Consider the following 11,274-nt stretch of genomic DNA (forward strand, 5'->3'; position numbering starts at 1 on the left):
AAAGTGTCAGGAGTTCGGTCATCTCTCTTTTCTAGATATTTCACTGTTTGTTTAAATTTGAACTAACGTATGTTTTATTTCGGACTACGGGTTGTAAGCTCGGATTTCCATGTTGGTTTAACTGGCTAAATGTTTTCTGTATGACGAATTTTAAAATACTTAAAGGTTGGTTTTCCCTTAAATGTTTTAATGTAGCCTCCAGACTTGGTCTTAATATCTAGGCCAGGTAGGGAGTGTTACAGGTCCAACTTTTAATACTGTTAAAATTATTTTGTTAAATTCATATTCATTACAATGATATTCTTTTTGTTACATTGCTACTAAGTGAGTATTTTTATTATTATTTCAAAATGACATACCAACAAATTTAACGATATTAACATTTGATCTTGAATTTTTAAATTTAAAAAGTAAAAAGACTAAATAAATTGAAAATTTGTAAAGAGTATAGGACCTGTTACATATTTTAACCCAAATTTATCAAATAAGCATCCAAAATGATGGGAAATGTGTGCAAAACAACATGATTATATCTTTGTTTCAAGTTAGACTCTCAATCAACTTTCCCAAAATATCAAACGAGCTTCAATCTCCTATGAAAAATTCATATCCCTTGAATAGTGATTATATATTTGTTTCCATTGCTAATCTACTGTATACAAAATTAAAAGACAAGGACCCATTTGAAAATCATTGCTATTTGTTTGGTTTCAAACATAACAGCTTTGTAATTTTATTCCCAGAATTACACATTTTATACATTTGCACTGAAAAAAAAAAGTTCTTTTTCTTCAAAAAGCTAAAAAATTGCAGAAACGAATATCTTGTTAATACCAAGTTTTCTATATCTTTCAAGAGCCGTATCCAGCATCATCGACAACCACCCTCAGTTATCGGCTCTGGTCGTAAGCGTCGGTATTTGGCCGTTATCGCTAAAATCGATCTTATTTAACCTCAAACAGCACAAAACTTGCTCCGGTAGCTCTTCTTGTTTTTGTGCCTGATAGAGAAAAAACATGTTACGAGTTCGGGTTCGGATTATCAACGGTAACTCTACGAGCAACCAGATTTGTGTCTTACCTGGATGGTTAAACCGAGATCAAGTATTCCGTTCTTCAAACGATCTCTGAATGACTCGAGTCCTTTCCTTGATATGTAACTGAAGCGATGAATGTCTAAATCGATCTCGAAGTAATCAGGCCCCTGCATGAGAAATAGAATGAACGAATTCAGTGCATGGTGTACGCATTTAAATTCAGTGACGAAACTGAATGAAATCGATCGAGCAGAGTTCGAGTTCGCGAGCATGCTTCAAGAATCAACATGAAGAAACCGAAACTGGTTGGAACCATGTCATGGTATGTTATTGGATCATACAGCCTGCACTACAGGAGCAGTTCGTCCAAGTCCGGTCATACGATGAAAAATTCGGACTAAAGAACGAAGTAGAAGCACAGGATATACCTGATAAAAGTCGTGCTGAGGGCGCGAGAGAACCGGCTTTTCGTTATAAGCATTTACGAGTTTCTTTTCGGTAGCATTCAGATTGAGATCATCAGGATTAACCAATCCAGCCATGATCTTTAGCCTTTCTCGGAACGGAACGGTGGTCTCTTTCGTGAACCCTTTAATCTTCTCCATCTCGTCATCGACAAATTTCTGGAATAAAAGCAGTAACATCCTCAAGTCCGGTACGGGAAGTGTTATAAAATCGATTAAAGATGATGGAATCTCATAATGTTTACCTTGATGCTCTCTTGATATTGCTCGGAGATGACGGTTTCGACATTCTCGGAAGCTTTGAAATAAAGAACAAGACTCATTCCTTCACCATCAGCGTCACCGAGGAACATTGCAGCGGGATAAGTAGGCAACTGCAAGAGGTGACATGACACGAGACGATCGTAAGATCCGATGTAATGAATTAAACTGAGCATTTTTCTATCGGTATGTCGAGAACTTACTTGAATATTAACAATTAGAAGAGGAGGGATTTTCTCATTGGGTTTTCCATTAGGAAGCTCGATATGTTGTGCGATGTGATGTATCTTTCTCGGGCAGATAAATAAGTCGACTCCTATCGGAGTATATGGAGAGAAAATCGGAGCTGGACACTTCTGTTTATCTCTGTATATGACCAAACAAATCAATGAATACCATCGTCGGAAAATATCAGCGGTTAAAGAAGGAATCGGTAGCATACTTGAAATAAGTCTCGCCTCGGAGTTTAAACGTCGAGGGCGGAATCTCGGACCAATATCCTTGATTTACTCTATCATCTTTGTTACACGGAATTATAGATCCAGCTTTGGGACGATATAAAAGCCGATTCGGTGAATCTACATTATACATATACAAACACTAGGATTACCGGAAAGTACCATCGGCAAAATTTCATTCGGAAAAAACGAAATAACTCACGTTCATCGAAACTGTCTTCCGCATCACATGATCCTTGCTTAACGGAAAGCCTATAAACTGATAACTTTTTCTCGTATCGTACGCTTTTCTCTTCCAAATCACTACGCCTATCCTCTTTGGAACCTTTAAAGCTTCCTCCGTTAGGATGATCGAATTTTAAAAAACTTTCGCGGTATTCTTCGTATTTACGCTTGCCATCCGCAAAGCACGACGAACTTTCGTATTGAATCACCTTACCACTTGACGGAATACCATCTAGCATATACGGACATGAGTACGTGAATATGACTCGAGAAAAAGAAAATGAGGTTCAATGTTTGGTTACCTCCATGAATACTAATGAAGTCATCATCGGAATCGTCTTCCAGCATACTACACGAATCGAACCAAGCATCGTCTTGGCAGCAGCCTGTTACGGAGAAAACTTAAATTCAGTTGATTCATGTAATCATTTATCTTTACATTAAAATTATTAGATTTTACCGTTTGATTTGGCATCGAATTGGCTACGATGCCATTGCATTTGGGTGACATGATATGTTGAGTTTGAAACCTCAGATATTCTACGAGTGAGGGTTGCACCCTTCTCGAAATCCATATGCATGTATCCGCTAACCGCGATGTCTGTTACACGGGCATTACTATTCCGTTTCATCGGTCCATCCGTTAGGGCACTGGAAACCTTTCGATGGGATTTCCGAGAACGACGACGGTGCCTTCTTTGTGCTACGATTCTTTTAGCGGGTGATGACGCACAACTCCCCATTATGACTACTTACTTAGCACAGCCCTATAGGTGAACACACACACACACACCTATGTATATATATGCAACCATTATAATAAAGAAAACCCAGAAAACATAAATAAAAATACCCAAAAGAGAGAGATTAAAATTAATAATAAAAAATGCATACCTTGAGGAGAAAGAAACCAAAAAAATTAATTAAAGAAATGAAGCCTTATGCTTTGCAGCAATGAAGGATCTCAAAATCTCTCCTTCTCTCTAAGATTCTTCGCAGAGAAAAGGAGAGAAGAAGCAAATATGTTAACGCATATGGGTCGGGTCGGAATTTTTATAAGTTGGAATTTTGGATTCGTCGATTTTTTTTTTGTCTCCTTGAATTTAGCTTTCCTTTTCTTTTATTTTTGGGTTGCTATGTAATAAAAGATATTTTAGCTGGATTTCGTTAATATCTTTGTCTCTTTTCTTAAATTTTAACTGTTTTTTTCTGTCCTCGTAATTTTAGATTGTTAATGTTGTCTGAAAACGACAGTCATTTTTTTTTTGGGTAAATATTTTGTTTGTTTCGATTTCCGTTTTTATTAGATAATAATTAGTTTTATCTTCTCATTTTCCCAAAAAGTAAAAATTTTTAGTAGGTTTCAGTTATTTTATAGTAAGTATTATTTGAATTTTAACTAAAATTATGTTTTATTATAATTTAATTTGTAGATTTAGTATAAATGAAGAGTATCCAATTCTTCGTTTATTTGAATCAAATTATGGATTAAATATGAGTTTTAAAAAGAAGGTAGAACTTAAAGAAGAATGAAATTAAAGATAAGTTCAAAAATCACAACTCGGTGTGAGATCTTCGCATAAATAATGTGTTAAAACTTATTAATGATGATGACATGAACACATTGTTCAAGTGGGAATATTGGAGCGAGGTTATATACCTAGTTGGGCGCTATTGAACTAGGAGTACGAGGTTGTTAATCTTCCAAGCTCATCTAGACTTGTTCAATATTACACCAAAAATGATTTCTCACGAAATTTCAAAAATATCATGAAAAGATAGTCGTTGAGTTTTTATGACATTCTTTTAATGAAAAGTAATGAAAAATTTTTGTGACGCTTAAAAACTTCAAAAAAGGTGATCTTTTGTGACAATTTAAATGTCACGAAAAGTCAAGCGTCACAAAAAGTGTTATATTATGTTACTTCTATAAGCATTATGTTGACCAATTAAAACGTCACAAAAAGTTTGTTTATTTGGTGATGCTTAAAGATGTCATGAAAAGTTGGACAAAAAAAAATACAAAATATTTGCTTATTTGTGATGTTTACAAAATGTCATGAAAAGATGAATAAAAACATCACAAAAAATGAGTATTTTTAGTTACTTTTATTTTTTATCTGAAATAATGTTATAGTTACAAAAGCGTCACGAAAGGGGTTTTACATTTTACTTCTAATGTAATGATATAATTATAAAAACATCACATAAAATATTAAAACTCATAATCTAAATAAATAAATTAAAAGGTCACATAAATATTAAAAGTCACCAAAATCATAAGGCAAATAAAGTAACGAAATGTGTACAAATATATAAAGCTGATCGTATAAATGTTAAAATCAAATACGAAGGTTCAAACACTAAAACATGAAACCACAAAACTCCTGAACCTTGGATTGGAAATCTTGAATCATCTGCCACAAAACTTATGGAAGGAACATCTCAGTCGGTGTCTTCGAAGGCAAAGACATATCAACAGCTTGGGAAGATGAAGTACCACCCCTTGTTGGTTCAGAAGATTCTTTATGTTAAATACCTTTACCAATCTGTTTTCTATATATCAGTGGCACGATCCCAAAACACATTCCATAATATCTAAATATGATAGATTGTTCGTCTTATCTAGATCAAACAGATGTTGTTCGTGTATACGTGTCATCTCTTTTGACGAGTGCAAAAAAAATTCAAAAATAAGTAATCATGTTTTCAAGTTTAAAACAAGAAAGATAAATAAAATAAAGGAAACCACACATGCAACATTGAATATACTAAATATTTCAAACTACTTTCATGAAACAAAAATAAAATAAAAAGGTTTGAGTAATTAGATTTAAATTACACATGCTATAACTTGTTAGCATGTCTAATAGAGCCATTAGGTCCTCTTGTCTTGGTTTTATTGGTTCAAGCAAACGAGAAATCTACAAGATAGGAAACTCTTGCTGCAAACCAGAGATGGGAACAATGTGGTGGCAAAAGCAGTGAAAGAAGTGCATCTTTATTTTGATAGTTTTAGGAAGATTATTTTGAAAGACGTTTTTTTTGTACCTAATTTTCGAAAAAAATTAATTTCTGTTGCATGTTTATTTCATAATAGTTATACCATGACATTTAGCAAAGGTATTGCAATTCATAAAAATCGTTCTCTTATTTGTCTTGGATGGATGAAAAATAATCCCTACCCTATCAAACCAAAGATGTACTCACTGCTTGAAATTGAACTAGTGAAAAAGAAACTTAAAACTTCTCATTCTTATGAAGTGTACCTATAGGATTTAAAACTTGGTCATATTAACTAAGATAAAATCACTAGACTTGTGAAAAATAAAACTTTAAGTTCACTTAAAGAGGTGCATCTTCCACAATGTAAATCTTTATTGGAAGGTAATGACCAAGAGACTTTTTAATATGAAAGGTACAAGGGTCACTCAACTCCTAAACTTTTGTACATTAATGTATGCAGTCCCATGAACATTAGTGCACAATGAAGTTTATGATTATTACTTAACCTTCATAGATTGCTATCTTAGATTTGGATATGTTTACCTAATACATTGTAACGATCCGATTTCCAGTGGTATTGAATGTGGTTTCAGAACCTCATTTTTGAAAACCAAGTCTGTAAATATTAAATAAAGATATTTAAGAAGTTAATTTATTGATAAATTGAAATTTAGATAATTAGATTAGTTGAAATTATAGTTAATTAAGGCCCAAGGACTAAATTATAAAAGTTTAATCGTTATAGATTTTTAATTAGGAAATGACTTGGGGACTTAAATTGCAATTAGCCAAAGGTCTAAGATGGTAATTATACCATTTATAAATAAGATATAGTAGAAAGTAATAATGGTTATTGATGAATTAAGTAAACCAAGGTTAATTAAGATTAAAACATAGTTAATTAAACTAATTAAAACTTAATCTAAGTATATATATAAAATAAGTGTAAGGAGAGATGAAATATAATAGTCTCCAACCGGCTAAGCAAATAAACAAGAAAGGAGGATGCCATTTTTAAGGGTTTCAAGCTTTTAGCCTTTAATTCAAGTAAGTCCCTAGCCATTTTTCTTTGATTTTTATGGAAATTGAATCATGAGAGCTTGATCTAGCTAACTCATGTACTAATTTGTAAAACGGTTAAAGTTTTAGGAAGTTGTAATTGTTGATATCTTGAAGAATTAGGTGTGAAATTGATAGAAATTAAGCTTAGTTTAAGAAAATGACTAAATTGTAAAGCTTAATTGTTGATTTCGTACATTAGGGATCAAATTGAATAAAATACAAGATTGTTATGAAATTTTAGTAAGAATAGTAAAAAGGAGGTCCTTAATGAATATATGTGAAATCGAGTTTTAATCTGAAGCTCTAGATCAAATGTTATGTTCTCCCAAGTTTAGGGACTAAATTGAAAAAATTGTAAAATATGCTTGATATTGTATTTGATTGTGATATTAATGGAAATTGATGGTATTATATGTTTTTTATTATGTTTAGCTAAATTCAACGTAGAACCATCGAGAGGGAAAGAAAAATCGAAAGTTATCAATGATTGGCTTGGAATTCGGTTTGAATTTCTATGATTCAGGATCAATTTAATTACTGCATATTCTTGTCATTTTGCATTAAATAAATTTGAGGTGAGTTGTTATTAGTTATTTGAATTGAATTGCTATGGTTGAGATTGAATATCGAGACAAGGACTAAATTGAATAGAATAGAAAGTTTCATGGTTTTCTTGATATGTTATAATTGGTATGAAGTTGGGTTAAAGCATGTTATAAATGTTATGAAATTGTGAAATGTTAATGCATTGAGAATATTGGAATGTAAATTGACCTGTATAATGAATCGAAAATTGGTTACCCTATTAGTTGTCTGAACTGAGTCAGATATAGTTGGCATGCCATAGGGTTAGATATTGATTGAAAACCATTGTTGTCGGGTAACCCGAGTTGGTAGTATGTACATGTTAGCATCATCTTTGTCGGGCAACCTGGGGTGATGAATCCGTGTATCCATTCTGAGTCTGTGTCTGATTAATAGGGTTAAAAATTTATGAAATGGCTAAATGATATATGAAATGAAATGTTATTGAATTGTGTAATGCGATAGTATGTGAAAGATTGTGCGAAAAGAATTAAAAATGAGCCCTGGGGTCGACTGAATATGATTGAGCTAATAAGCTCGTAATGATTGAAATGATCGAATGAAAATTTAGTATAAATACATGTATACGTTGGTGATTGTATATGATTATGAAAGGTATGTTAGGTGTTTGTGTAAACAATGGAAATATGAAACGGATTTGTGCAAATTAAGTAGTATTGTAAAATTTGGTAAGAATATACATATGAATTGGTTTTAATTTTGGACATATACATGTTGGTATGAAAAATGAAAGCGTTTTGGCATGAATTCGCTTAAACTATGGAAACAACCGTACGCTGAGTATTTCATACTCAGTGGTATTACTATAATTTAAATTATTTAAGTAAAATAACAAATAAACATGTCAAATTATATAATAATTAATTAATTCATAAATAAACTAATTTATTTTAATTTTCATTTTTCAACAATAACTACTCAATTTGGCTATTCATCAATTTAATATCATATAACATTTCTTTTGAACATAAATCTCTTCGTGAATCTTTGATTCATTCTTTTCATTCTCATTTATCAATTCCAATTCACTTTCTATTTCATGAATAAAATCGATCATTTTCATTCGATTTTTTCTACTCTATTTATTTGCCCCTATTAACAAGACTCGGACTTTGGCGGATACACGGATCCAACCAAACACACCAGAATGGCACCCAGTGCCTCATTGGATAGTTCGAAGCAAAGTTGACACCCACTGTCTCATCGGCCAAGCCGAAGTAAGTTGGTACCCAGTACCTCATCGAATCTATCCGAAGAAATATAGTGACACCCAATGTCTCATTGACTCGAGGTCGAAGTATCCCTGAACTGTGATATCCCGAAATAGGGCCTAATCGGAATAGTGGTTTCGTAACCACAAATTCGAAGTGAAATAGTTTTATTTTATAAATTTTTATTAGTTACTGATTGATTGAAATATTGTGTGAAAATATGGATAGAAAATTTTAATGATTTAGTGCCTAATTGAATTTTTAGGACTAAATCGAAAAAAATGCAAAGTGTGTCTAATTAGTGAATAAATGACTTAATTAAATTATTGCATGAAATTGGAGGTGTTTATGTGGCAATTAGACCATAAATTAGTGTTATGGACACAAAAGGGTAATTCTAGAAAAATATCTAAGTAATGGGTCAAGGGCATTTTTGTCCAAATTGAGAAAAAGACAAAATAAAGAGAAAATAAGTGTCCATCTTCTTAAAAATCAGAAGCTTGCTGCCGAAAGTTTCATGTTACCATAGCTAGGGTTCTTGATTTTTCTAAGCTCAATTGTAAGTGATTTCTTGCCCCGTTTTTAATTATTTTCGTATTTTTATGCTTATTGATGCTTGAATTTCATGTTTCTACTATTTAATTTAAATGAAATTAAAGTTTAAAAATTGACCCATTCATGATATAATTGTAAATTGATTAGTGATGTTAGATAATGAATGTTTGAAGTGTTAATTACAAGTTTTACTAGATGAATTTTGATGAAAATGTTGAAAAAGGGCTAAATTGTGAAAGATGGTAAAGTGTGCATAAAATTGTGATTTTGTGAAATTGAGGGCTGTTATGAGCATGAAATATGATTTAGTGAAGTTTGAAATTTAAAAATTTAGTGAATTTTATTTTTACGAGCTTTGGGACAAAAGTGGAATTTTTGAAAAGTTATGGGGAAAAATGTAAATTTGCCAAAATGTTGTGTATGAATTGTATTTGAATGGAATATTGATAAAATGTATTAAATTGTGTTAATATAGATCAAGAAAGAAGAAATAGTAGAAGTGATCGGGGAAAAGAGAAAGTTATCGACTAAATTACAAAAATAGTCGTTTTGCATCCGACGTAAGTTACGTGTAAATAATAGTTATATTTTTATAAATTGTGAATTATATTTGATATGTGAATTAATATTCAATGTGGAAGGAAAATTATTCATGAATTATTCAAGTGTTAAAGTGTTGAAAATAAAGTGTTAAGTGTAAATTCCCGGTTGAACTTAGGAATAAAAGTGGATACAAGTGACATGTCACTAGAGACCAGTGTTACAGTGTTACAGTGAGTCCCGGGTGCTGGGTGATCTAGCATGTGTTGCAGACACCTGACAGCTTGTGTGAGCAGGCCCGTGGACATTTCCAGTGTTATTGATCAGATGGTAGCTTCGGCTACGTTTCAGTGGTAGCTTCGGCTACATAATAGTGGTAGCTTCGGCTACATTTCAGTGGTAGCTTCGGCTACATAACAGTGGTAGCTTCAGCTACATATCAGTGTTGCACTTATGTGCTAAATCTCTACGTATCTGTGTATATTCCAAGTGTTCAACGGGATTAATAATGAGTTAAAGTGAATATGAAATGAAGTGTGTATGCAGGTACAATTCAAAGAATGAGCATATGTGATAAATGTTAAGTGTGAAAATGTATATGAAAGTGAATTGGTAAGATGTGAATGTGTAAGTGATTGAAATTGCTAAGGAATGTTTTGATTAGTTATATGCTAAAAGTGTTATTTATTAAATGAGTACCTATTATTTACATGTAACTTACTAAGCTATTAGTAGCTTACACCTTTCTTCTTTTCCTTTGTTTTATAGTGATTTGAACTTAGTCGAATTGAGGATCGTCGGAGCTCGTATCACACTATCATAATCATCTCGGCATTATGTGCTTTTCAAAATATTTAAACTATGGCATGTATAGAGTCTTAATCATTTTGAGTATGTTCATATGATATGGCTAAGATTAGTTATTGAAATGGTTAGTAAAGATTATGTTTTGGTATTATGTATGTGTAAATGGTAGCTAATACAAAGAAGCAGTTTCTTTGACAGCAGCAGTGACGTGAATGTGAAAAATCACCATAAATAGTATAAATGGAATTAGAGAGTGAATTATATATGGAATTAAAGCTTATCAAGTCTATTTTTATATAAAAGAAACAGTGTAGGCAAAGGAATTCTGTATTTTGATATATTTTAATTTTAGTGAGACAGGGTCAGAATGGTTTTTGAAGTCCCCTGTTCTGAATTTGGAAAATCATTATAAATTGTACAGAAAGAATTATGGGTCATAATTTATATGTATAGATTTCTTAGTGAGTCTATTTTCAAAAGAAACAAATGATAACCTTATATGAATTCTGTGCAATGAGATAATTTATTTTTAGTGATAAGAGGTCAGACCTGTCGAGCTGTGAAACAGGGGATAGTTTAATGAATAAAATGTACTAATTGGCTAAGTCAAAAATTCTGAAAATTTTATGGTAAGTAGGAATATGAGTTTAGTTTCAGGGAAAATTTACAGATTTAGATATCGAGTCTTGTAACTTGAGTTATAATTAAATTAGTGACAGTCACACAGGTGGACAGTTTTGTTGTGAACAGTGAATTTAATTTTAAAAGCAAATTTTTATGCTCCGAATTGGTAAGTTAAATTGGATGACATCTCGTACTCGATTCCGGTGACGGTCTCGGGTAAGGGGTGTTATATGAACTCTTCCAATCCTATGGCATGTCAATTATATCCGACTCAGCCCAACTAGTTAATAGGGTATTCAAATCATTTTTCTATTTCAAATTCACTTTCGATTCAATCACAATTCAATTCAATTTCACTTTCCACTTTTTAATCAATACACAGTTCAGATAATTTCACTTCGATTCAATTCATTTCATTC

The 11,274-nt window shown here is 32.1% G+C and overlaps 1 protein-coding gene across 1 annotated transcript; it reads right to left on the reverse strand.

Moving 5' to 3' along the window:
- Positions 1 to 684: 684 nt before the first annotated feature.
- Positions 685 to 3,452, reverse strand: LOC107892817 (uncharacterized). The gene is made up of 10 exons (XM_016817861.2): positions 3,339 to 3,452; positions 2,905 to 3,237; positions 2,747 to 2,830; positions 2,422 to 2,676; positions 2,204 to 2,339; positions 1,965 to 2,127; positions 1,746 to 1,874; positions 1,465 to 1,659; positions 1,081 to 1,203; positions 685 to 1,000 (listed from the first exon to the last, which is right to left on the reverse strand). The coding sequence occupies exons 2-10, from the start codon at positions 3,185 to 3,187 to the stop codon at positions 887 to 889; spliced, it is 1,482 nt and encodes a 493-aa protein (XP_016673350.1). The 5' UTR covers positions 3,188 to 3,237; positions 3,339 to 3,452; the 3' UTR covers positions 685 to 886.
- Positions 3,453 to 11,274: the final 7,822 nt, after the last annotated feature.

The sequence above is a fragment of the Gossypium hirsutum genome, chromosome D09, assembly GCF_007990345.1.
Source record: "Gossypium hirsutum isolate 1008001.06 chromosome D09, Gossypium_hirsutum_v2.1, whole genome shotgun sequence".
NCBI lineage: Eukaryota > Viridiplantae > Streptophyta > Magnoliopsida > Malvales > Malvaceae > Gossypium > Gossypium hirsutum.

Bases quoted from the DNA above. Each gene is read 5' to 3' on its own strand.
- LOC107892817 (XM_016817861.2), bottom strand. From the start codon at position 3,187: ATGGGGAGTTGTGCGTCATCACCCGCTAAAAGAATCGTAGCACAAAGA. The intron at 2,831-2,904 runs GTAAAATCTAAT...TCTCCGTAACAG, and splicing joins ATTCGATGCCAAATCAAACG to GCTGCTGCCAAGACGATGCT. The intron at 2,340-2,421 runs GTGAGTTATTTC...TGTATAATGTAG, and splicing joins GGAAGACAGTTTCGATGAAC to ATTCACCGAATCGGCTTTTA.